The sequence below is a fragment of the Saimiri boliviensis genome, chromosome 1 (genome assembly GCF_048565385.1).
Source record: "Saimiri boliviensis isolate mSaiBol1 chromosome 1, mSaiBol1.pri, whole genome shotgun sequence".
Taxonomy (NCBI): domain Eukaryota; kingdom Metazoa; phylum Chordata; class Mammalia; order Primates; family Cebidae; genus Saimiri; species Saimiri boliviensis.
This window is the reverse complement of record NC_133449.1, coordinates 36,847,456-36,873,888: the sequence shown is the minus strand read 5'-3', so window position 1 is coordinate 36,873,888 and position 26,433 is coordinate 36,847,456. Positions and strand designations below refer to the sequence as shown.

Below are 26,433 nucleotides of genomic sequence, written 5' to 3'. Positions count from 1 at the left end.
CATCATCCTTCAATTTCCAGGTGAAGCTGTGTGATTTTGGATTTGCACGCATCATTGGTGAAAAGTCATTCAGGAGATCTGTGGTAGGAACTCCAGCATACTTAGCCCCTGAAGTTCTCCGGAGCAAAGGTTACAACCGTTCTCTAGATATGTGGTCAGTGGGAGTTATCATCTATGTGAGCCTCAGTGGCACATTTCCTTTTAATGAGGATGAAGATATAAATGACCAGATCCAAAATGCTGCATTTATGTACCCACCAAATCCATGGAAAGAAATTTCTGGTGAAGGTAAAAAAAAAAAAAAAAATTGTTACGTTTTGGCCATGTATGTGTTTTAAGTCTAAAAATCTTTCTGATCCCAAATCAGTCTGTCACTTGCAACTTGTCTTTTTAATAAATGTCCCATTCATCTTCCAAATTCAAATAGTCACCGTTTTTTTGAGCACTCTTCCTTTTACACTTTTATCTCTGTCTTATGTACAGTTCCCAGGCATAGCACTACATAGGTCCCAATGGCCTCATTCTCAAACCACTAAAATACCTTTTTAACTCTTACCTGTTAAACTCTTTTTTGGTCCTTCCCAGCCACTACTGCCAAATGCATCTTAAGGAAACATTACTTTCATTTATGGTGCTCCCAAACACTTTGGCTTCTCTCTAACCACCTTACAGGTATAATGTCTGTGATATGGTCCATGCTTACCTTCTAGCCTCATCTCCCACTACTCCCTACACAAACCTAGTTGTTTACTCTTCTGAACTGTTTCCTGCAATTTGCTTAGGCCTTTTCCCATCTACAATTCCTGTTAAAATTTGAGGACCCCTTAATTTGTGGCACATCTATAAAGTCTTCCCTAACTACTACTCTTCTAAATTGTGTGAAATTTACTTAGGCTAAAAAGCATTTGGGCTTTTTTATTTTTATTTTTATTGAGACAGGGTCTCACTCTATCACCCAGGCTGAAGTGTACACAAACACAGCTCACTGCAGCCTCAACTCTTGGGCTCAAGTGATCCTCCTACCTCAGTTTCTGAGTAGACGGGATGATAGGCATGTACCATGGGCCACCATGCCTAGCTAATTTTTTAATTTTTTGGAGAGATGGGGTCCCACTGTGTTGCCCAGGCTGGTGTCAAACTCTTGCACTCAACTGATCTTCCCAACTTGGCCTCCCGAAGTGCTGAGATTACAGGCATGAGCCACTGCACCCAGCCCCATTTTTTTCTTAAGTACTCAATCTTTTCATAATCGACTTTTCTACTCTTCAGAACAAGATTGTGAGCTCCTTGAATGAATACCTAACTCCGGTTCCTTATACCTAAAATAACTTTATCTTCAAAAGACGCACTGCAGTTTTCCTCTCTCCTATAGACCTCTGCTGGGAAACTGCATACGTCTCTTTTTCCTGCCTACTGAAGGCTTTTGAATTTGCAACTCCTAGTTCTGTACCCATCAAGAATAACTTGGTTGGCCCTTTTTAGTTTACTGATACTGATAGGAAGGACAAGTACACTACTTAAAACATTATTTTACTGTCCAATAGAAGTTAATAGAACGAATGCTGGGGAACACCCACACCTGGATTTAGCCAACCCATGTAACAGGGTTTTTGTTTTTCCAAAAGTACTAGGCCTAACCATAGGATTAACTAATATTCCATTAAACTGGGAAAATTTTAAGGAACACGTGAAGACAGTAGCAAGTTTGCTTGGTAATGAAGAAAGCTAATTGAAGAAGCTCATAAGAGAGTTTTTTGATGTTAATCAGTGTTATCTCAGAGCCCCTGGGGCAGTAACTTCTGTAGACCTCTTCTATCAGAATCACTATGAGTTTATTAGAAGAGAAATCCCAGAGATTGAGATTCATTAGTTGGGTTGATGACTCAGGAATGTGCATTTTAAATAACTCCAAATGATTCTGGTGCACATGCTGGACCACATTTTAAGGAACAATGGATAAAGGTCTGAAGTATTTGGAACACAGAGAAATGAATATCATAAAATACTTATGGAAAATCTTTGCTAGTTTGGTAGTACACAGACAAGAAATAGAACTAGGATGGTACAAGTCTTTCCATTTGGTTCATGTCTGGATCTAGCCTTTTGTTATCAGTATTTCAGCTGTATCATATAGGGCTATAGTTAGTATGTAGTTATTGGTTGCCTTGGTTTGGCAGTTGATCCATTCTCCAAATAACTGAATAAAATATATATGCCAAGAACTCACCATGTACACTAAAACACCCTGAAAACCTATTTGTTAAAAGTATGATTTGATAGTTAAGTTACCACCTCAGTCCATCTCAGTCTAGCCATGTCTATAGGGGCAAAGCAGTGCTTTTCCAGACCAAGTCAGGTACTAGAGAGCAGCATTGGGGTGGGGGGTGGGATCACAGAGTCTGTTTCATTCATCTTTAAATAAATAATAGCTAATACTTTGCACTTAGGAGCTTAGCACTGTTCTAAGCCCTTTACATATGTCAGCAACTTCATGAGGAAACTGAAGCATGGCATAATTTAGTAACTGACTCAGTATCACACAGCTAGTAGGTGGCAGAACCACATTTCAGCCCAGGCAGTCAGGTTCTGGAGTGCATACTTTTAACCTGTACTCTATACTGCCTTATAAAGGCGATGAAAACTGGACAGATACATTTAAATCGGTAAACATTTATGATTCACTTAACATGTTAGCTAAAAGTCCACATCCTTGAGAAGCAAAAATCCCTCAACCCTGTATTTCTATGGGTTGAACTGCCTTCTAGGCAGAATCACAGGTTTGGGACACTCTGTACACCCAAATTCATGTCTCTTCTTTTGTCTTTTCCCTTAGCAATTGATTTGATAAACAATCTGCTTCAAGTGAAGATGAGAAAACGTTATAGTGTTGACAAATCTCTTAGTCATCCCTGGCTACAGGTAAAAAACTTATTCTGTCTTTGGCAATCCTCATTTGAGTAGTTCACTCTGATTTGTCCTACCTAATGAAACCACTCTTAAGATTAGCAGAATAATGTAAGTGCTCTTCAGTAATTAATTTGTATTATGGCGGAATCTCTGTAAACTGGACAGCATTCAAATAGGTAATGACAGGGGCAGTTAAACTCCCATGAACTGAAAGCAATGACTTAACCTTTCATACATCTATGTGTTCATTTCACCTTTTTGTAGGATTAACATGACATATTAATTTATCAAATATATTTTATTTTAAATGTCCAATGAAGGGTTTATTTTTGCATTGAAGAGATTTTTAAAATGCCATTTAAAATGTTTGGCTTAATTCTCCCAAAGTTACTTTATAGATTTATCAAAAAATATCCTCCAAACTTCAGAGTAAGGATGGAATCTTTAGAACTATTTTAAAGGGAGTAAGAGGTAGAATTAGCTTTAAACCAAATGAAATCTAGTCTATCAATTACTGAATTAACCTAATAATAAGCATCCAAGTACTCTCCCCCTACTTTGAGGAGTAAAGTTTAGGCCTAATGTATTATAGAACAAAATGTCTTAGTGATTATTATTGGCCACCTAAGAAGCCTGAAGCAAATCTTTTTAAATTTCAGAAATTAGTTACTTTCATTCATTGGAGACTGTGAGTTTGAAAATGTTCTTTAAATTGCTAATTTAAAATATCACAAGTAGAACTTAGCATATAGCATATACTTATGAGTAGGGCCTATCAATTATTTGACTTGGGCACTAAACAAAACAAGAAACCAGGTAGACAGTATTTTGTTTCTTTTATGTTTCATCATTACTTCATTTTCTCCTAGGACTATCAGACTTGGCTTGACCTTAGAGAATTTGAAACTCGCATTGGAGAACGTTACATTACACATGAAAGTGATGATGCTCGCTGGGAAATACATGCATACACACATAACCTTGTATACCCAAAGCACTTCATTATGGCTCCTAATCCAGATGATATGGAAGAAGATCCTTAATCACTGAGTTAACCTAAATAAGGAAGGATTTCACTTAATGGACTGATATTTTGCAGTATAACTTGTTCTTTGTAGGCTGTCATCTGCAAGGATGCAAAGATATGAGGAAATATGATAAGTAATCAGTGACACCAATACTGTAGTCCATACTGAGTAGGTACAGGAGGGAAACTGAATAATAAGAACTCATAATGGAATCAAGGTGAAGCTTTTTATAAACTTTTGTAGCCTAAGCAATAACTGGTTTTGTATTTTTTTCTAATCCTTCACTTTAGTGCAATAGGGCCACTTAAATTGTCTTCCCTTTTTAGTTTATATATATATATATATATATATATCTCCTGTGTCTCTGTGTGTGTGTGTGTGTGTGTGTGTGTGTGTGTGTGTCCTATATATAGGATATAGGATATCCTATAAATACACACACACACACACACACACACACACACACACACACACGTTTTATTTTGTTTTGTTTTTTTAAGGAAAAACAAGTCAAGCTAGCATCCAGTTACTATATAGCTTGGCTAAATTACACAAGACTTACAAGATTGATGAATAAAGAGGCTTGTATTTAAGAGATAACTGTGAGGCTACCATTGTGCTTTTACTATAAGGACTTTTAACATTGTTTAAACCAACCATAGAGGCATTGAAGGGTTTTTCTTAGATGCCTAGTAAAAGAGCACTGTGCTGTTTCACCTTTCTTTTTTACGTCAATCAAGACTTTAAAACAGTGATTCCTAACCTTTTGGGAGTTGCTCTGCTACTCTGAATATGTTCTGTACAACATAAGGATTGTTACCTTCTGTATGTTGCAACATCTTCCAAGATAATTAGGGAAAAAGGACCTTACAAAGGAAGAGGACTGCTGGTCCAAGTGCTGAGTTGTATGTCTTTTCATAGCTCCACTCCACTGCTAAATATGCATGTTCTGACTGACACCATCCTGATGCCAGGACTGGATTCCACAGTTCACCATCAGCAGATCTCAACTTTACACAATGTATCTCCACCCCCAGGATTCAGTAATTTCTGCTTTTTAGCAGGGCCAGTGCAGGGTCAGTTAATGCTACAGTTACTGTATAGCAAACAGTACCCTTTTTTTTCCCCCTTCCCTTAGCCTATGGAGTGCTTTGCAGATACCTGGAGTGTTTTAAAATCAATTATTTTAAGTAGTTTGGGGAATGGGTAGGAGTGGAGCATGAAACAGTTCATAAGGCTAGAGCTGTATTATCAGTGCAACAAATTAAAGAATGAAAGAAGTACTTCTTTTTACATTTCAGCTCTAGCAGCGAGCTATTTAAAAAACATTTTTAAATATCTTCCCCAGTTTAAGATGTGGGACCATCTACTTGTAAGAAACAGTGAGTTTTTTCCTTTCTCCACTCTAACAAGAGTAAAAGAGCAACACTTCTGCTCAAGCCTTGGATCCATTACTTGTTAGTTATGTTGGCCTGAACAGATCGCTGTCTGTCTTCAGTTCTCATTCTATAAAATGAAGATTGTAATTGTTGCCTCTGCCTTTGTTACAGTGTTGCAGTGAAGATCAGATATGTATGTAGTCAAATAAACTAAAAACTAGGAAAGTGTTAACTATCATTGCCCACCAAATTTGAGGTAGCAAAAGAAAATAATGTTCTTGTATATGAACAGACTGAGAAGGCCTTTAGAGATCTTTGAAGCTACGTCTCCTATCTAGGACTAAAAATACCCTTGAAAGAATAATATCAAGCATTATGCAGTGCTCCTGTGTTCTAAGTTCTTTTATACTTTAGTTTACCCTCACAAGAGCCATAGTGTTAAGTCATTATGAACTCCATCTTAAGAAAACTGAGGCAAGGGGAGATTAACCTGCCAAATTGCATACAGTTAGTACATGTATTGGAGGCCAGCAGTATGGCTCTAATCTCCCTTAACCCTCCCAACCATTATGCTGTACTGTCTACCCATAAATGCCTCCAGGGAATATTCCCCTCTTGGTAATTTGTCCTTCTATAGAAGCTTCAGAGATTAAACCAAATTAATTTTCTAAAAAAATTTAGCAATGTTACTTTCCCTATGATAGAGGATGATTTCCCAGTTTCACCAAAGTCTGTTTATATCAACACACCCAAAATGGAATATTCTGAGTCGCTAGGCAATCTACTGTGGTTTTACTGCATAAGGTGAAAATTAACTGGAATGATGTTCGTTTGCTATACTTACATACAAACCTTACAAGCCATGAAATTAATTGCACTCTGTATTTGTTGTTAAATGCCTAAGAAGTTTTCTAAAACATTTTGTAACAGCACTGTCGAAGAATCTGGAGTTGAATAATTAATTACTCCAGATACTGTATAACCTGCATAACTTTTTGTCATGTTTGTATAAGAAGTAATTGTTTGCTAGAAATATTTGATAATGTACAAAGTAGTCTATAATGGCTGTTCAGTACATTTTTATATTTTTTTTGTTACATCCAACTTTTTGTAAATATACTGGAAGCTTGATAATAAAATGTATTTCTATATCACCATACTTTTCCATGTGAAAACCTGAGCCTGTTTCTAGTAGAAGTATCCAAAGAAACTTTTTATCTGGTTGTATTATTTCACCAGACCTTGGTAAATGACCTATTTTGGAAACAGTATTTGTAAATGGAACTAATGCTATATTTTAAAACACTGATTTTTTTTTTACCTGCCAAAAATAAAAACAAAAGTTCATTTTATAATGTTATACTAAATTTGAGGTGATTATCTGGAGGTCTCATTTCTTGTAAAGCTTGAAGTAATTATAACTATTACTTTTTCAGGAACTATCATCAAAGTATCCGACTGTTATACTAACAAAAGGCTTTAAAAAGGTAAAAACCTAGCATCAAAATAAACTTCCTAGGTGTTAATGTACAAGGTGTTGCCTATAACTCTAGCCCCTTAATTATAAACACTTTAACATATCTGAGAGGAGCCAACTATGGACATTTTCATCTTTCAAAAATTCTCCCAACCAAGTCTTTGAAAAAAGAAAACAAATACAGGAATATAGAATAAGAACAACTAGGAGTGGCCCAAGGCTGGGCAGCATCTGCAAAGTAAGGCCTCCACTTTCCTTTACTTTAGTGCAGGGATGTCCAGTCTTCCCTGAGCCACACTGGAAGAATTACCTTGCGCCACACATAAAATACACCAACAGTAATGATAGCTAACGAGCTTAAAAAAAAATCCATAATGTTTTAAGAAAGCTTACAAATTTGTGTTGGGCCATATTCAAAGCCGTCCTGGGCCACATGTGGCCCATGAGCCATTTAGTGAGATAGAATGCTACTCCTGTTAGGCAGAAGCTGCAATAAAAAGCAATAGTTCATCACTCTACCAATGAACTTCTGATACAGTTAAGCCGTAAATTTAAGACATACGGTAAGTATTCTTTTCCTTTAACCTCCCTTGTAAATTTGTGTTGTTAACTTAACAATTCTTAAGTCCATGCTTCCAGTGTTGACACAGAGCTTTTAAAAACCAAAAATGAAAATACAGAACTAAAACTTGACATTTATCTGAAAATTATTCCTCCTAGGCAGTCCGTGTGTGTGTGTGTCTGTATGTGTCTCCTTCTGTTGCCCAGGCTGGAGTGCAGTGGCGTGATCTCCGCTTACTGCTATTTCCACCTCCCAGGTTCAGGTGATTCTCCTGCTTCAGCCTCCTGAGTAGCTGGGATTATAGGTGTCCACCACCATGCCTGGCTAATTTTCATATTTTTAGTGGAGACAGGGTTTCACCATGTTGGCCAGGCTGGTCTCCAACTCATATTTGAACTACATGTACCGAAAGCCAGTCAAAACCCTAGAAGTTCTACAATTTTAGTTGTATTATGTATTATATATAACTTGGCCTGTCAAGATTTACTGTTTCTTACTGTGACCTTTATAATTTAAAAAAGAAATTAGTTTTTATTTATAAAATTCACAGATGCACAATGTAAAAAATTCAAATACCAACTCACTCCCTGCCCCTCAAAGTCACTTCCAAATTGGGAAAATTGTGCATTCATTCCTTACTTTGTATGCAAGTACCTACCACAGAAAACGACTGGACACTAGTGTATTAGTTTCTATGACATTACTTGTGTTTATTTAAAGATAGCTTTTCTCTTTCAACAAAAATGGAATCATAACTATAAAAACTCTTACATCCTACTTTTTTCACTTACTAAATCTCAGAGACCTTTCAATGTCAAAACATAATGCTCTAGCTCATTTTAAAAAATAATATATAGGGCCAGGCACGGTGGCTCACAGCTGTAATCCCAGCTCTTTGTGAGCCTGAGGTGGGTCAATCACAAGGTCAAGAGATTGAGACCATCCTGGACAACATGGTGAAAACTCATCTCTACTAAAAATACAAAAATTTGCTGGGCATGGTGATGCCCGCCTGTAGTAACAGCTACTTGGGAGGCTGAGGTGGGAGAATTACTTCAACCCAGGAGGCAAAGGTTGGCAGTAAGCCGAGATTGTACCACTGCACTACAGCCTAGTGACAAAGCGAGCCTCCATCTCAAAAAAAAAAAAGTATGTAGGTAGGTCGACAGAGTTTATCAATTTCCTGTTACTAATCATTTAGGCTGTTTCCAATTTTTATTAAACCAATCAGTGCCCATGTTTACTTTTTAAAATAAGATAGACATATGGCAACTACCTTTATAAGCTAAAGGAAACTCCGTTTCACAATAACTTAGTAGCTTGAGCACACATTTGTACCAAAAGCCTATCAAAACCCTAAAAGTTCTAAAATTTTAGTTGTATTATATATGTATTATACATAACTTGGCCTGTTCTTACTGACTGTGAAAAGATAAAATACTTTGTAACAAGTTTGTTACCTGCAATGTATGAAATATGTTTCCTTTATTTTGATTTCTTGGGCAGACTGAAGGGTAAAATGTCCACGCTGAAATATCACTGCCAAGCAAGTTCGCTAAACCCAGCTACAGGGGATGCAAAGGGTTTTGACTGACGTGCATTCATCTGATCCCTTCCACCCTGAAGTCTCTGATGAGGTAGCAAGGCAAAAAAATTAAATCTTTCTCCCATCTTCTTTGGATTCATTAACATATCATATCCTTGAAGTAATTGCTGCTTCACTGATGACTCATTTGATTTATCTAGAAGAACCTGAAAAGAAAAAAAATTCTTAGCAACAGTAAGCAAAAGAAAGAATTCCTAGTTACATGCAGCAATACTAATGACTCAACTATTCCAACAAAACAGGGCTCAAAATGTGACTTCTGATCACCTGCCTAAGAATCACAGAGTACTCATTAAAAATGTAGGTGAAACAAACCTAAGGATTTTCATTTTTTAAAAATATCCCCAGGGAGTTTGATCTACAGTAAGGTTTAGGTATCTTCAGAAGAACAGTTAGAAAATTCATATCCATAAATGCAGTTTTCTTAACAAAAACTCTATTTGGAAGTCTTAATGCTACCTCACATTGAGATGCAAGAAACTTACCTGACTAGTTACTAAATCCTACACTACCTGGAAAGACTGGAATACCAAGGATTAGCTAACTACAAGACCATTAAGGCCAGGTGAACTTACTATTTAAAGTAATTTTTGAAATACTATGAAATTAAAGTATTTAATAACAGTGAAATAAAATAAACCTTACCTTCAGCCGGACATCAATACCCATATTTTTTAAAAACATGTGTTGTGTTATTGGGCCCAGAGAGGCTACTTTTCCCTGTGCCATTCTTCGCAAAAAACTGAAGTCCACATCAGCTGTTAGATCTGCTGTTCCTGGGGCAATTAAGACATCATGAAGCTTGTGGCCACAAAACCCCTTGAACATAAAGAAATTGGATTTTTGCCCTTTTACGGTTATCAAGATTAAAGAAATGCTATCATATGAACACATTTTTACATAGCAGCTGTTACAAAGGAAAATACGGCCTAAATCTGTGGTTTACAGACACTTTATGCAAAGCATCCTTTCTTCAAACGAGATACTACATGGAAAACCCAATAAAAAGTACAATGTCAGAGTGCCTACTACTACCCTTAATAGTTATTTAATATTTATGTTAATGCTTGAGGTGATGGAATGGAGCTCTCTAATTCTCTAGGCAAGGAACACCTACGCAGGGTTTTACAAAGTATATCCATCAACCATGTGCATCAAAATCGCCTGAGATACACCACAAACTACTACACAGCCATAAAAAAAAAAGAAATCATGTCCTTTTCAGCAACATAGACACAGCTGAAGGCCATTATCCTAAGTGAATTATGCAGGAATAGAAAACCAAATACCACATGTACATCTCAGTAAGAGCTAAACACTGAGTGCACATGGACATACCAATGGGAACAAACACTGGTGACTACTAGGGGGACTCAGGAGGAGGGGAACAAGGGCTGAAAATCTACCTACTGAGTACTATGCTTGCCACCTGGGTGACAGGCTCACTTGTACCCTAAACCTCAGTGTCAATGCAATATATCCATGTATCAAGTAACAAACCTGCACATGTACCCTCTAAATCTAAAATAAAAGTTGAAATTACTTTTAAAAAGATCATCTGAGAATATATTACTGACTCTAACCAGACCCCGGTCAGTCAGAATCCTGGAGGTGAGGCTAGAGAATGACTATTTTCAACAAACGCTCCAGGTTATTTTTAGATACAATAAAGTCAGAAATTAAGAATCACAGACCTAGAAAATGACTAAGAGCATTTAGTTAAATGTTTTTCAATTTAAGTATGTTGAATAGAATTGGTCATATTCAAAGATGTGAATAGAAAGGATGTGTAGGAACAGTGTAAATGAATACATCTGGAAAGAGAAAAAATGTTTAAAGTATGATAGAAAAAGAATGATTACAATAGGTAGTTTAAATCTGCAAAGTACCAAAATTATTCTTGAGTGAAGTGGAGGTACAGATAGAAATGTTTAAGAACATGAAGAAAATCTTTATATGATTCTCCTGCTTATTTGGATTTATGTAAACTTAGGTTCTGCAACTAACGAAGAATGTAAAGAATTCAGATCCTGTTCAAAGGAGGGCTGGACAGTAGACTCAGGGTTAGGAGTAAGAACTAGGGTTAAGGAGAATTATAATAATATGAATTAATGTTAACTAATAAAATAATGTAATACAACAATACCACGCACTGTAGAAATCAAAGCTCTTCAATGAGCTTCAGATCTAACACTGAAATTCTGATAAATCATGTTACTGAATTATACATACTCTGAAGGTATCTGTCTTTGTTCCATCATGACCATAATCAGCAACCAGTGCAGCACCTCCAGTTAGTGCAATGCGCCGAGAAAGTTCCTCAATGATAACACCAGCATCAGGACACACTTCAATGTGATCCCTTGTGTCATCATGCTGGTAAAGGAATCATTGCAAGAGTCAAAATGCATCATTCAAAAGAATTACTTCCTTAGGGTTTTTCAGGTTTTTCCTCACTGAGCATTTCTTAGTTTTAATAAAAATAAATTCTTTCTTATGTTCTCTACATCCAACTTTTCACCTGACTTCCTTTTTATTATATAAAACTCCTTAGTTCTTTGATGCTATCCACTTGATTTACAAACACATTTTAATCTCTTTTACAAAAAGGCAAATGCCCTCCCAATCCCCAAAAATGGCCTACAGCATTATCATTTTATTTAATGTAAAATTACTTTTATATCACAAATCATATAAATATATGACTCTAGGTTGAAAGCATGGGAAATGGATTTTTGTCTGCCTAGAACAGTGCCAGGCACATAATAGTCAATGAAAAAATTGTTCTGAAAGAACAAAAGATACAAATCCAGTAACCCAAAGCAGACCCTATTAAACAAGTATATTATCATGCCCTCTGTTGTGCCAGAAAGTATCCCAGTGATATACCCTACATCAAGAAACATCGGCTTATAAACTAGTGCCAATGAAACCACTGATTACCCAAGATGTTCACTTATTAACTAAGGGGCCACAATAAGAGTATACTAGCTTAAAAAGCAAAATGACACTAAGTATTAACACTTGTCAACCTGACTAGTATATATGAAATTTCCCTACTTCCTGATCTGATTGAAAATGTGGTACTTCTTTCCCTTCATTATGAAAACATACATTAACTTGGGATCCTTCCTAACACCTTATCATAGAAATGCAGTAATGAACTCCCCTGATGTCTGCCTATGGTAACAGGCATAGAATCAGATGGAGTTGAATCTCAGCTCTTCCTATGCTTACTGGTAGACAAGTAACCCAAACTTTCTGAGTTGTTTTATTCCTTAGAGATATTGTAGGTTTGTTGTGAGAATTAAATAACATAATAAACCATTTAGCCCATAGTGCAAACTACTGTGGCTTAACCATAAAAACCATGAAGTCAGCCTCAACAGCAGGTGTCCCCAAACTTTTTACACGGGGGCGGGGGGGGTGGGGGGAGGCAGTTCACTGTCCCTCAGACCATTGGAGGGCTGCCACATACTGTGCTCCTCTCACTGACCACCAATGAAAGAGGTGCCCCTTCCTGAAGTGCGGTGGGGGGCCGGATAAACGGCCTCAGGGGGCCGCATGCGGCCCGCAGGCCATAGTTTGGGGACGCCTGCTCAACAGGCATCAGCTGACATGCTGATCATGCTGACATTCTTACTATCTTAGACAACTCTTCAAGATAACAAGTTGTATTACCATTCATCTCATTCAAATGAAAGGGAAAATTCACTCCCTCCCTCCTAAGTGAATACTAACCAAGTCAAGAACTAAATGAACTTCCAGGGCCAGGAATTTAGTTCTTGGTGATTTTATGACTGTCGTTCAGGTAAATTTAGGTTGCCATAGTATGAAAAAATAGGTGTTCACAAGTGTTAAGGCTGATATTTAAATTTATACTTAACAAAGAACACTTAATTCATACATTGAAGCTTTTCTGCTTTTAAAACTGGTAATTTCTGAGTAGGAAATTCTTAGTTAAGGTCCAAAGTAGAAATCATCTCTGAGCTGGAAAAAAAGGACTGAAAAAAAGAAGCAATCTGAAGCCTGGACATTCCTGAGAAGTACAGGGATTTTTTTCAACCTTTAAACAAGCCAAGATATGCTCTTGTGATGATTTCTTGAGATCAACAGAAAGCAGTATTAATTCTACCATTCTGGCAGAATCAAATTTAGATCTGTGTGGAAGCATGGGAAAAAAGCCACACTCTAGCCCAAAGAAGGATAACAATAGAACCTACCTAATACACAGTTGCTTTGAGAATTAAATGAGAAAACAGAGTAACACAAAGTACTCAACAAACATTAGCTGTTGTTGCTTCACTATGGTCTGTACTACATTGCTTTCACAGACATACACTCATCCTGTGGCAATACCATTACCATTTGACAGGAAGCTGAGGTCAATAGTGAAAGTAAGGGACTTGGCTGAGTAAGCGCTTACTAACTTTCTCTCTTCCTACATGACATGAAGGTCACACACTTAAGAAATAATTTTTTTTTTTTTTTTTTTGAGACGGAGTTTCGCTCTTGTTACCCAGGCTGGAGTGCAATGGCGCGATCTCGGCTCACCGCAACCTCCGCCTCCTGGGCTCAGGCAATTCTCCTGCCTCAGCCTCCTAAGTAGCTGGGATTACAGGCATGCGCCACCACGCCCAGCTAGTTTTTTTTTTTTTGTATTTTTAGTAGAGACGGGGTTTCACCATGTTGACCAGGATGGTCTCGATCTTTTGACCTCGTGATCCACCCGCCTCGGCCTCCCAAAGTGCTGGGATTACAGGCTTGAGCCACCGCGCCCGGCCTAAGAAATAATTTTAACCCATGCTCCTGACTTTAGCTCCTCTGCACTTTCGGTGTCAGTAAAAAGCACCTCGTATACTACTGGCAACTCCTCCTTAAAAGAACCCTAGAATAGTAACTCAGAAAATAAGACTTTGAAGATTCTGTTAACAGTAAAAGAAACTCAGAAGAAAAAAGCATATTCTTACTTGTATGAAGACTTCTGCTGGGGTGGCAGAAGGTGCCAAAACAAACCTCAGTTTATCAGAAACCTGTGGATCAATGTCAATGAATACTTCTCGCCATCCCTGTGGTGTTTTCTAAACACAAAATAACACATTAAAACAAATTTTTGCAAGTTTGTTCTCCACATTGCTTCTACCAAAAATAATAGCTTTTTCTCCTCTTACCATAAGTAACCAACATTTGCAGTGCCCTCACTATTTAAAATTAAATTCATTACTTCATTGCCTTCTAACACAGTAGACTGACAGATACAAAATAAACAGTAACAGAAATGAAGCCATAGAAGATAAGCAAATCAGCAGCATGCGAAGTACCCAAAACAAGGAAACAGACTCAGGAGGAATAGCCAGAAGCTTTACTAACAAATTACTAAAGGATCACGAGAGCTGCTCTTCACCTTACAAATTACCAGGACACATACATTATCACCAAATCTTAAAGCTACTCACAGAAAGAATGAAGAAAAAAATTTTTTTTGAGACAGGGTCTCACTCTGTCACCCAGGCTGAAGTGCAGTGTTGCAATCTCAGGTCACTGCAACCTCCACCTCCCGGGTTCAAGCGATTCTCCTGCCTAAGCCTCCCAACTAGCTGGGAGTACAGGCACGTGCCACCAAGCCCAGATAATTTTTGTATTTTTAGTAGACACAAGGTTTTGTCATGTTGGCCAGGCTGGCCTTGAATTCCTGACCTCAAGTGATTCACCCACCTCGGCCTCCCAAAGTGCTCAGATTATAGGCATAAACCACCATGCCCAGCCCAAAAAATCTGAATCTAGAATTTTTTAAAATTTGCTAAAGTTGGCTGGGTGCAGTGGCACACACCTGTAGACCCAGCTCCTTGGGACGCTGAGGTAGGTTGAACACTTGAGCACTGGAGTTCAAGACCAGCCTGGGCAACATAGCAATACCCTATCTCTTTAAAAAAAAATTTTTTTAATTAAAAATAAAAATAAAATTTAAAAAAGGCCAGGCACAGTGGCTCAAGCCTCTAATCCCAGCACTTTGGGAGGCCAAGGCGGGCAGATCACAAGGTCAAGAGATCGAGACCATCCTGGTCAACGTGGTAAAACCCTGTCTCTACTAAAAACACAAAAATTAGCTGGGCATGGTGGCACATGCCTGTAGTCTGAGGCTGAGGCAGGAAAAACTGCTTGAACCCAGGACACGGAGGTTGCAGTAAGCCAAGATCGCACCACTGCACTCCAGCCTGGTGACAGAGCGAGACTGCCTCAAAAAAAAAAAAAAAAAAGTTTGCTCAAGTAAACCCTTCATTGCACTACAGCCAGTTACCATCTTACCATCTTTAATTCCCTTACTTCATCTTAGAAGAATTAAGAATTCTTAATAATTATCCTAGGAGAATTTAAAATTCTCTTTAATATTTCATTTTTGCTTTTCAATTATTTATGTGTATCAAAATTCCAAATAACAGTTAAAAATAACCTCAACAAGTAATGTTTGTATACCGAATAAACACCATAAATATTGGCAACACAACACCTATTGTATTCAATTATAGACATGACCTTTTCCCCCCCCAATACCTGAAACTTATGCACAGGAAGAACATCAAAAAATTCATGTGCAAGATAAAAGCTGTGTCCTATTTAAAAAGAGGAAAATAATTAATATTTCCACATTTTACAGGAATTAATTCTTTTGAACATTAACTATAAAAAAGAAAATGCCTCCTTCCTCCATAATCATCACTACCACAGAATTATCTACCTCTTCATGGAAAATTTACACTGCAGAACATACAAAAGAACAATTATGACTGTTCTTATCTTACACATAAATGGGGCCAGAGAATGGAAATACCTGAAATATCAGTTAAATCTTTTATTCATCACTAGGCCTGAGGGAAATTAGAACTCAGATCTGCTAGCTGGAAGGGAATTTGATTTCATAAAATCAGGCTTCGCAGCAGGGATTTTACCCCATAGTTTGCCTGTCTTTAGGCAAGTAAGAATTTTTTAAAAATTCAATAACTAAACTGAACCCACCCACTAACACTGCTTCCATCAGCCCTGGCTGCCTTGGACTGCTCTGTCATCAGTCCTACGCTAGCTATAGGGAAAAGCTATAGCTATACAAAAGTACAGTGAAGATTTATTTTTTGTTTGGAATTCTAGAAAACTACATGAAATAAACTGCTAGTTAATGTCACGTAACTTTATTTTCTATTATGATGCTCTTTTCTAGAAAAAAAATAGGCTACTCTCTATGGATAAGGAACTTGGCAGCAGTACCTCATAATCTGTTATACTGCTGTAAAAAGTTATGGTCCCGTCACTACTGTGAAGGTTGTGATCAAAATTCTTTCATTAATCCATGTAAAAGGAATTACCTTTTGGAACATCGTGCAGATCTCGATACCAGGAAATTGGAATCCCAGACTTAGCGACACCTTTCATATACACTGGGGATTCAGCATTTCGCTCTAATGGGATCTTCTCTTCAGTCAGTGTCAATGCTTGAACCTCACTTAATTTTTGGCTCACCTCTACCAGATGTACTGAAATGTCACAGTTTTTCAGCACAGATCCAAGTTGACTGAACACCTAAATACCAAAAGAAGAAAAAAAGTGGGCAAAATACAATGTGTTAAGTAGGTTTTAAGTTTCCTAATCATTAACATCAATGATTTAGTCATGTCACAATAGAAGTAATATTTCAGAGAGATTTGTTCCTTACCAAAGCCACTCTCCAGCAGTCTGTAAGAATCATAACCTATTAGTTATTAAGCATAATCTAAAGAAATGAACAATGCACAATTTGGTTTCCTAATGATAAATTATGATTAACAAATGAAAATAAAAGACTTGGCATCTGATAAAAATAATGATTCAGATGATGAAGTCTAAAAAAAGATCAAGAAAATAAAATGTAGATAGACTTGATTTGAAACGCCTCTAAGTCTAGGAGATAACCTCATCTTTGAGATAAGAACTCTAACCTCAAAGAACCAAATCTGAATGGCACTGGAAACCTGACAGCTTAACTCGGGGGTCTGTCACATATTCCATTTTTATTTAGCTACATATTTTTTCACTGTTGTAAACATGCAAGGGAAAAAAGAAAATGCTAATATTTTACCTATCTTTTAAGGCTAAAAATAGCAAAAGCATAAAATGCGTCAACGTTATTTTTCATTTGAATGTAATTTTTACTGGTGATCTGCCTCCAATTAATACTTCTGATATATAAATATGCACATACAGACTGATAATATGAACAAGATGACTTTTCCAAATTTAGTTTGAGATCAAAATACATATGGAAAAACTTCCCAGGAGAACTTTTTCAGAAGGTAAGATCAACAATAAAACAGGTCATACAATATAAGAAACTTTGATGTTAGTAAATACTTCTTAGACAATTTGCTTTACATCCCTTTAAATTCTTTGGCTTTTAAGAGTTCTTATGACTCAGTCTGGAAAAGCATTGTTCATACTTTTAAGGGCTCTGGAGTTGACTTTTAAAGTATTTGAACAAGAAAGTATTATTTGAGGCCCTTACTCAATATTTTATATTCAAATGACCTTGCTGAAAAACATAAAGCCCTAGAAATTTAAATTTGTGTTGTTTTCTTTCTTCAGCCAAACAAGATTCTTGTTTGTCATATGTTTATATATTTTTAAATCCTTCAATTCCTAATTTAAAGAAAAAACCATAAAGCATCAAGAAATTTAGATTTAGCCAGGCGCAGTGGCTCAAGCCTGTAATCCCAGCACTTTGGGAGGCCGAGGTGGGTGGATCACGAGGTTGAGAGATCGAGACCATCCTGGTCAACATGGTGAAACCCTGTCTCTACTAAAAATACAAAAAAATTAGCTGGGCATGGTGGCACGTGCCTGTAATCCCAGCTACTCAGGAGGCTGAGGCAGGAGAATTGCCTGAACCCAGGAGGCAGAGGTTGCAGTGAGCCGAGATCGCGCCATTGCACTCCAGCCTGGGTAACAAGAGCGAAACTCCGTCTCAAAAAAAAAAAAAAAAAGAAATTTAGATTTATATTGAGTATGTTTTGCTTTGAGACAGGGTCTCACTTTGTCACTCAGAGGCATAATAGCATATGAGCATCGGAGCTCACTGCTGCTCAAGCTCCTGGGCTCAAGCAATCCTCCCACCTCAGCCCCCCGAAGCAGCTCGAACCACAGATGCATACTACTATGCCTGGCTAATTTTTTTTTTTGGTAGAAATGGGCTTTCCCCATGTTGCTCAGGCTGATCTTGAACTTTGGGAGTCTGGAGCCTCGGACTCCTAAAGTGCTGGGATTACAGGTACAGACCACCACACCCAGCCATGTTTTGTACATTGAATTGCCAGGTACATATAAAATAAATTCAAAAAGACTAATGAGTTCCAAAATACTAAAACTTTATAAACGTTTAATATATACTATTAATTATCAGGTACTACAAACAACTGTCTTCCTTTTTAATATTTTTATAAAATACTACATAGACTGATAGAAAGAATGATACAGGAAAGAATATCCACCATCTGGTTAAAGAAATGAGACATGGCCTTATCTCTAAAGCCCCTGTGGACTCCCTCTTCCCTTGGGAGTCACCACAATTCTGAATCTTGAGTTAATAATACCCAGACTTTTCTTTATAAATGTTACTAAATATATTTGTATCACTAAATATATATTGTTTAATGTAGACTATTTTTTGGATTGCATATAAATACAATCATACCATATGAACTCCTTTGCAAATTGCTACTTTCACACATCTTGTTTCATGTTGAATACTGTTATATTCTGCTGTGATTGCATGCATTCTTGCAGCACTTGGTACTCCACTGTATGACTATACCACAATTAACTGACTCATTTATCCATCTGATAGACATTTGTATTGTTTCGGCTTTCCACTATTTTATTACAATGCTGCTATCCTTCTTGTAAGTCTCTCCTGGTACACATAACACTAGTTTCTCTAGGGTTTATCACTAGCAGTAAAATTCCCGGGTTATACAATGTAAGAAACTTTGATGTTAGTAGATAATGGCCAACAGCTTTTCTTTTTTTTTTTTTTTTTTTGAGACGGGGTTTCACTCTTGTTAAACAGGCTGGAGTGCAATGGTGCAATCTCGGCTCACCGCAACCTCCGCCTCCTGGGTTCAGGCAATTATCCTGCCTCAGCCTCCTGAGTAGCTGGGATTACAGGCACACGCCACCATGCCCAGCTAATTTTTTGTATTTTTTAGTAGAGACGGGGTTTCACCATGTTGACCAGGATGGCCCCGATCTCTTGACCTCGTGATCCACCCGCCTCAGCCTCCCAAAGTGCTGTGATTACAGGCTTGAGCCACCGCGCCCAGCATGCCAACAGCTTTTCAAAATGGTTGTAGAAGGCTGGGCGTGATAGCTCACGCCTGTAATCCCAGCACTCTGGGAGGCTGAGGCCGGCAGACTACTTAAGGCCAGGAGTTCAAGACCAGCCTGGCCAACATGGTAAAACACCTTCTCTACTAAAAATACAAAAATTAGCTGGGTGTGGTGGCCCATGTCTGTTATCCCAGCCACTCAGGAGGCTGAGGCACAAGAATCGCTTGAACCTGGGAGACAGGTTGCAGTGAGCCAAAGTCATACTACTGCACTCCAAACTGATTAAAAGAGCAAGACTCTGTCTCAAACAAAACGAAACAAAAAAGGGTGCCCACCTCAGCCTCCCAAAGTGCTGGATTACAGGCGTGAGTCACCAGGCTCAGCCTAAACTTTTTATATAATTAAAAACTTTCCTTCCTGAGAAAACAAATACACTCTCCCATAATGTCTTCTAAATGTTTCCTATTTTTAGCTTTCATATTCTCCCCTCCACTCCATTTTTTAAGCTTACAGACAATAGAAAGTAACGACTGATTACATTATTCTGACATAACATATTAGCTAAGAAATATGAAATCAAGGAACTGAAAACCAATGAAATCAGCATAGTTTGCACATTTAGAAGTACTAAAATTCACTTATATGAGACAAAGACATTCTTTTATTACCTACCCTCAAAATATCTCCCACGAGGGTACCCCTACCTGGGCCCAGTTCCACCAGCTGAAAAGCTGTGCTTTTTCCAGTGGCCATCCATTCACTAATGAACCATATTCCTAGTAGCTATGACAAGGGAAAAAAAACACACATATTAAAGTATTATAAAGTATAAAAGTATACCACAATATAAAATTCCACATAAATATTCACTATATGCCAAAAAGCAAAACGTGTACAGCCATATGTATGTTATTTAATACATACATTTCCTATGTAAAAGACATAGGAACTTCCTGGGACTGTATCATAACATATACCATTTAGGAAGATTAATAGGAAAAAATAAGGCAGCCTCTGCTATAAATGGTCCATGACATAGATAAGAGATACTAGCAGAAAGGTATTAATATTTGAAAGCAAATAAACAGATGAAATGTGATCATGCCATTTCTTCATATTCATATGATTTACACAATTGCATGGCTCTTATATAACTAATGCTTTTCAATACCCACATTCTACTTCCTCTTGTACACTATTTCCTATTTCTAAATTCAGAGAAGGTACTTATGTAGAAATCAACTAGAATTCTATTTATTAAAGGAAGACTTGGCCGGTCACGGTGGCTGTCCGGTAATCCCAACACTGGGAGGCTGAAGCAGGCAGATCACCTGAGGTCAGGAGTTCGAGACTAGCCTGACCAATATGGAGAAACCCCATCTCTACTAAAAATACAAAATTAGCCAGACATGTACCATGCCTGTAATCCCAGCTACTCAGGAGGCTGAGGCAGGAGAATCCCTTCAACTCATGAGGCGGAAGGCTGCAGTGAGCCAAGATCATGCCATTGCACTCCAGCCTGGGCAATATAAGCGAAACTCTTGTCTCAATAAATAAATAAATAAAAGAAGGCTTTTACTGTAGCTATGGCCAAAATCATGATTGGGAGCTTTAGAGCTTATCTTAATTCCACTAATTCTTCAGTGCACTTTCTTATCTTTTCTCTCTTCCTTCTAGGGCATTCTCTACCTCTTTATTCACCTTTCGTCTCTCTTCCTTATTCCATTCTCTGGTATCATCGGATTCTCCTTTTTCCATCCTCTTTATGATCCCCCCTCTTTTCCTTCTCTTTCTCTTTGTCCCTCTTATCTCTCCATTTCCCTTCCTACAGTGAAGTATAAACTTTTCAATTATTCTACCATTGTCTTCCCCTCCATTGCCTCTCTATTCCCTCGGTACATAAACTACTATAAAAACTTTTGATGGATCACAAAAAAGCTGTAGAACACGTCTATAGAATAATACAATTTTATCTGCTCTCAAATGTTTGTAGTAGCTTCATTCATACTTTACATTGAATATTACCTCCCCAAAGATCTGACTTATTTCAGGTGAAGTAATGAAATCTCCTTTTTCACCTAGCATGTCACGGTGCACATAATAACCCTGAGTAAAAAGAGAAAACGGAGAAAAAAAGTTAATTTTCAAATAAGGCTTTTTAAAACACCCCTCCAAAATCTTAAATAATGTAAAAGTGAAATAATTGTTTAGTAAGGAAGTTCTCTCCTCTAAATAAGCAAGGGAAACATGGTGTCTTTACCCAAATTTTACAAAGTGACAGTCATTTTACAAAACTGGTAGAAAAACAATTACACCTTGAATGTACAGGCAGAAGTCATGTAACGTCCATCTCTGCACTCCACACCCTTCCTCCCCTCCCCACTCCCACATGCAACACAGTAAGACCCCGCTGACTCCTCCAACCTCCTCTCCAAATTCTAACACTTTCTGTCTCACATAAGAGCTCTGCCTGCTGGTGATGTTCTGTTTCTTGATTTGGGTACTGGTTACACGAGAGCTTTTGCTTTGTGAAAATTCATTGAGCTATAAACTTGTGATTTATGAACTTTTCCACATGAATATTATAGCTACAGAAAAAGGGTTTTTTTAAATTAGCCTTGCTTGTCCAGATGTCCATGCCACTGCGAATCCTCATCCTTCTCCCTTTTCATCTCTCCCTAAGTCTTATACTCATCCTCTGAATCTGCTCAAATGCCACCTTGTTGACCTCCTCCGGCCCTCCAACCTAAGGCCAAATCCAGTGCCACCTTTGCTAAGCTTATTTGTCTATGTTCTTCACCACAAAGTATAGCTGTTTGCCGAAGATCATGCCTTACTTATCTTCATATCCCAAGTGTTAGCATGATGCCTAACCTTCAAGAAACATTCAAGAATTGTGTTTAAAATTTCCTATGCTTTTAAAGCTCCTATTCTATCACCTTACCACAGGTGACACGGGCTTCAGCCTCACTCAGGAGTTAAAGAATATTATAAAATACAACTTCCTCAGCTTCCCAAACCCACCTGGCCTCCACCTAATCCCATTTGTTCCTGGGGACTCAAAGAATGAAATGCCTTCCCCTTCTCCTCTTATCCAAACCTAATCGCTCCACCTGTGCTCTGGACTGCTATTCCTCATACAACTCCCGTGGATCCTGTTAATCATTCCCCTCTCTCTTCCAGCTTCAACTTTCCCTCTTCAGCATTCAAAATCAAGTCACTCCTATCTTTAAAAAAAATTTTTTCATTCTATACATCTCTCCTTCTAGGCTTTCTACTTCCATTCACAAGGAAACATGATAGGGATATTTACCCTTATTTATTGTGAACCACCCCGGTAGTCCAGGGAAGCCTATAGGCCCTTCGCACAGTGCTTCTAAATGCATAGAACTACAAAACAAATATCTGAAAAAATGTATCAGATGTTTTTTCTTAAATGCGATACATGTAATTCTTTACTAGTGTATTAAAAAACATAATCAGGCTGGGCACAGTGGCTCATGCCTGTAATCCCCACACCTTGGGAAGCCAAGACAAGCAGATCACATAAGGCCAGGAGTTCAAGACCAGCCTGGCCAACAAAGCAAAACTCCATCTCTACTGAAAACAGAAAAAACCTAGCCAGGTGTGGAAGCATATACCCGTAATCCTGAGGCACAAGAATCCTTTGAATCCAGGAGGCGGAGGCTGCACTGAGCTGAGATCACACCACGGCACTCCAGCCTGGGTGACAGAGTGAGACTCTGTCTCAAAAAAAAACCAACCAAACAAAAAAGCACATAATCAAGCCAAAGACCCAATAATTAACAAAATTTTGAAGGATGAGCACAATGATATTCTGAGATGCCTGTGATCACTGTATTATGATAAGAAAATACCAACGATCTCCACAAATGACAAAGTCACAAGTATTGCTGATGCTACTGGTTGCTGTGTATGTTCATAATTGAAGAAATGCTAAATTTCAGTTGAAAGTTAGTGAAAATAAAGGTGTAATATTTTTTCCATCCCGGTTTATGAAACCCCTGATTTCTATTAAAGGGTCCTCTTAAATTTTAGAGTTACCCCAAGTCTCAATGTTGGGAAACCTTCCTTTCTCTCCGTACACTCTCCCTGGTTCCTTGGCTTTAAATATCACTTACATACTGATCACAAGCAAATGTATATATGCCTGCCCAATCTTTCTTCTGAACACCAGACTCTTACAGCCAATTGTCTACTTTCTATCTCCACCTGAATGTCATTACTAACAAAACAGGTATAAAATGAAGCTCCCACTGTAGGCCCTCTCCCCAATACTCCTCCAAACCTGGTCCTGTCTGTCTTAATCTCAATCAAAGGTACCATCATCACCCAATTGCTCAAGCTAAAACTACGAATCAGTCTTGATTCCTCCGTTCCATCACTCAATCCATGGCCAAATCCTGTTAGTCCATTTCTAAACCACCCTCTTCTGTTTCTCGTACCACCACACTAGCCTAGGCCACCTATCTTGTAGCCCTCCCCACCGGCACTGAAAGAAAGACACTGGCCTTGGGTAAACCCCCCCGACACTTGAGTCACGTCACCATATCCAACAGCAATGACGAAATCAACCCCAGAATTCCACAGAGGTCATATTTCAACCCAGCAAAAGGTGAAATATTCTAAAATAAAGGACAACAGGCTTTCACCAAATGGGTCTGTAGAACAGACAAGGAAACGTGGTTCAGAAAGCTGTGATTGTGCTTAATCCTAGAACAGTGAAGACACAGGCTGCATTCTCACCAGCACATGTCTCCGATGCCAGCTGAGGCCATTTCAACGCAGGCAACTTTCCAGGCAGTAAATTCCTATTTCCTGTTGCCTGTTGGAGATTTCCACCTAAGAGAACCACACACTTCAAATTCATACATCAGATTGAACTCTCTATCCTTCCTCCTCCCGCATTCCCTTCTCCCAAAGCAATGAATCCACAACACCTACCATCAGCCAAGATAGAAAAGTCATCCTTTCCGAATCATAAATCCAATAAGCTACATTATGCCTCCTAAACACTCTTGGACCGTGTCCTCTCCTCTTTATTGGCACTGCCTCTGACTTGAGCCAGCCTTAACTAATTGACAAAGTATATGTCCTCAGGTCCTCAGAAACGGCTCTTCCCCTGACAGGCACCCCTACCGCCTGGGCTGAGGACCTTCGGGCTTCTCCCTCCTGGCTCGCACCTCGCAAATCGGCTAGAGAGGGCCTAGTCTTCCGGCTACCCGACCCATACCTTGGCTGGGTTAGTTAACACCTCCTTCATGTACTCGGCCACAGTGATGGGGCCAGTGGACTTTATTTTGTATATAAGATGCCTCAGCATCGGCGTCACCGGGTTGTTTTCTGCAGGCTCATTCCCGGAGCTGAAGTATTTCCCTCTCCAGATAGAGGGAATGGCTGCGAAAAGCACAAATTAAACAGGTGTCATGATAAATCTTAATATCCACGAGCGCAAGCAGCCTTAGGGTTTTCAAAGCAACTTCGTGAACCCTTAACCTCGCCCCATCGCAGACCGCGGGCTATGCTTAGCACGCCCACAGGGCGCAGAGAAAGCCCCCACTTGCCCACGACCACGCAGCCCCACCGCTTCTGGACCGGGCCCTTTCCAGCCCAAGGTACCTTCAAGATGGAAGTAGGCCCCCGAGCCCTCCCAAATGAGGAGCTGAGGAAGGCGCCTCACGCATTTCCACGGCAACCGGGATGCCAGTGGACTGACGCTTACCTGCGCGCGCCACGGCGCACAGCGGCCCCACACCTGAGCGCACCAAGACACTCATGCCGAGATTCACAAGCGGGATCGCCCCGCCAGGAACCGGAGTTTAGGCTATTTCCGGGAGAAGACACGCCCCGGCAGGAAGTACGTGTCGGGCCGAGCGGAAGTAAGCCGAGTTCCACGCGCGAGTGCTCTGCCAGTCATGGCGGCAGCCAAGAAGCCTTTGGAGTTCCATGCCAAGAGGCCTTGGCGCCCCGAGGAGGCGGTAGGAGATCCGGACGAGGAGGTTGAGGATGATCCTAGTGAAGCCGAGAATGGGTTCTCCCTGGAGGAAGTGTTACGGCTCGGAGGCACCAAGGTAACGACCGCGGACTTCGGGGAAGGCGATCAGGCGTGGGGAGTCCCGAGTGTCGCTAGGCTGACTGCACCGCTGCTTCCGCGCGGCGTAAAGCGCGGGCCTCCAGGACCCAGATCCCAGCCTCGGAAGCGTGTGTTCGGTGCCTTCCCGTTTCCACTGCTGTTTACAAAAGTTTCACATTGAACGTTGAATTCTCTGGCCTTTCTTAAGATGTAGGCGATCCTCTCATTTTATTGACGTAGTGTAACCATCACTCCATCAGGTCGGAGAGTAGCTTTTCTTGGTCTGGATCTTGTGGTATGAGTCTTTTGAACACCAGTGGTATTGGAATTTTCAATTCTGTTCTCATAGGATGCATGCCCGTGTCACTATATGCTCCAGAAGCCCTCTTTTTTGGAACATCCTAATTAAGGGAGAGAACCGTAAACAAACTTTTAAATACGTAGTACAGCAGACGCGGGGTAGTGCTATGGAAGAAAATAAAACAGGAAAGGACGATAAGGAGTGGGAGCGCGTTAGTTTTAAATGAGATGAAATACATCAGTGAGACGTTTGAGCAGAATCCTAAAGAAGAGGAAGGGCTGAGCCATGTGCCATTCCATTCAGTTGGAGCTGCAAATGAATGACAGGCCGAAGTGTGCCTAACCTATCCCATAAGCAGCCGAAATGCCAGTGTAGCTGAGGGAAAGTGAGGTAGGGGAAAATAGTAAGAAATGAGGTCCAAGGGGTCAGAGGGCAGGCTTTTGCTCCGAGTTTGATGCAAAACCACTGGAAGATTTTAAGCAGATAAGGGACAGAAATTAACTTTGTTTTTAATATTACTTTGTTTGAAGACTGGACTTTCAGGGTAGAGAGTTTGTTTAGAGATAGGCAGATAAACAGTTTGCTCCGTGCTTGTGTATATTTTAGTTTTGAATTGGTAATATATACACATGATACATGTGATACAAACTTAAAAAGATATATAGTGAAAAGTCAGATTTTTCACTTTTATCTTAGGCATATGATTTCCCTGATAGGAAGCAATTATTT

At 39.1% G+C, this 26,433-nt stretch overlaps 3 protein-coding genes across 8 annotated transcripts in view; 2 read left to right on the top strand and 1 right to left on the bottom strand.

Moving 5' to 3' along the window:
* The window catches only part of PRKD3 (protein kinase D3), a 73,462-nt gene extending 68,972 nt beyond the window's left edge, over positions 1 to 4,490 (top strand). For all 4 annotated transcript variants that reach the window (XM_039474501.2, XM_039474499.2, XM_074395960.1 and 1 more), the window contains 3 exons: positions 21 to 288; positions 2,834 to 2,919; positions 3,777 to 4,490. In XM_039474501.2, coding sequence (XP_039330435.1) covers positions 21 to 288; positions 2,834 to 2,919; positions 3,777 to 3,950 — 528 coding nt within the window. In that variant the 3' untranslated portion in view covers positions 3,951 to 4,490. The remainder of the gene's footprint in view (positions 1 to 20; positions 289 to 2,833; positions 2,920 to 3,776) is intronic.
* On the bottom strand, positions 193 to 25,169 carry NDUFAF7 (NADH:ubiquinone oxidoreductase complex assembly factor 7). 3 transcript variants are annotated; one of them, XR_012516814.1, is made up of 11 exons: positions 25,053 to 25,169; positions 24,564 to 24,727; positions 21,335 to 21,415; positions 19,982 to 20,092; positions 16,318 to 16,531; positions 15,512 to 15,570; positions 13,930 to 14,040; positions 11,192 to 11,335; positions 9,605 to 9,778; positions 8,814 to 9,105; positions 193 to 279 (listed from the first exon to the last, which is right to left on the bottom strand). XR_012516814.1 is itself a non-coding variant. In XM_003926810.4 (10 exons), the coding sequence occupies exons 1-10, from the start codon at positions 25,105 to 25,107 to the stop codon at positions 8,890 to 8,892; spliced, it is 1,329 nt and encodes a 442-aa protein (XP_003926859.1). In that variant the 5' UTR covers positions 25,108 to 25,169; the 3' UTR covers positions 6,529 to 8,889. The 3 variants fall into 3 exon arrangements, 1 of the variants encoding a protein (XP_003926859.1); XR_012516816.1 differs by lacking the exons at positions 24,564 to 24,727; positions 25,053 to 25,169 and adding an exon at positions 24,077 to 24,554; XM_003926810.4 differs by lacking the exon at positions 193 to 279 and having other exon boundaries at positions 6,529 to 9,105.
* A 35-nt stretch (positions 25,170 to 25,204) lies between these two features.
* The window catches only part of CEBPZ (CCAAT enhancer binding protein zeta), a 28,434-nt gene continuing 27,205 nt past the window's right edge, over positions 25,205 to 26,433 (top strand). Inside the window, exon 1 of the mRNA XM_003926809.4 lies at positions 25,205 to 25,401. Coding sequence (XP_003926858.1) covers positions 25,246 to 25,401 — 156 coding nt within the window. The 5' untranslated portion in view covers positions 25,205 to 25,245. The remainder of the gene's footprint in view (positions 25,402 to 26,433) is intronic.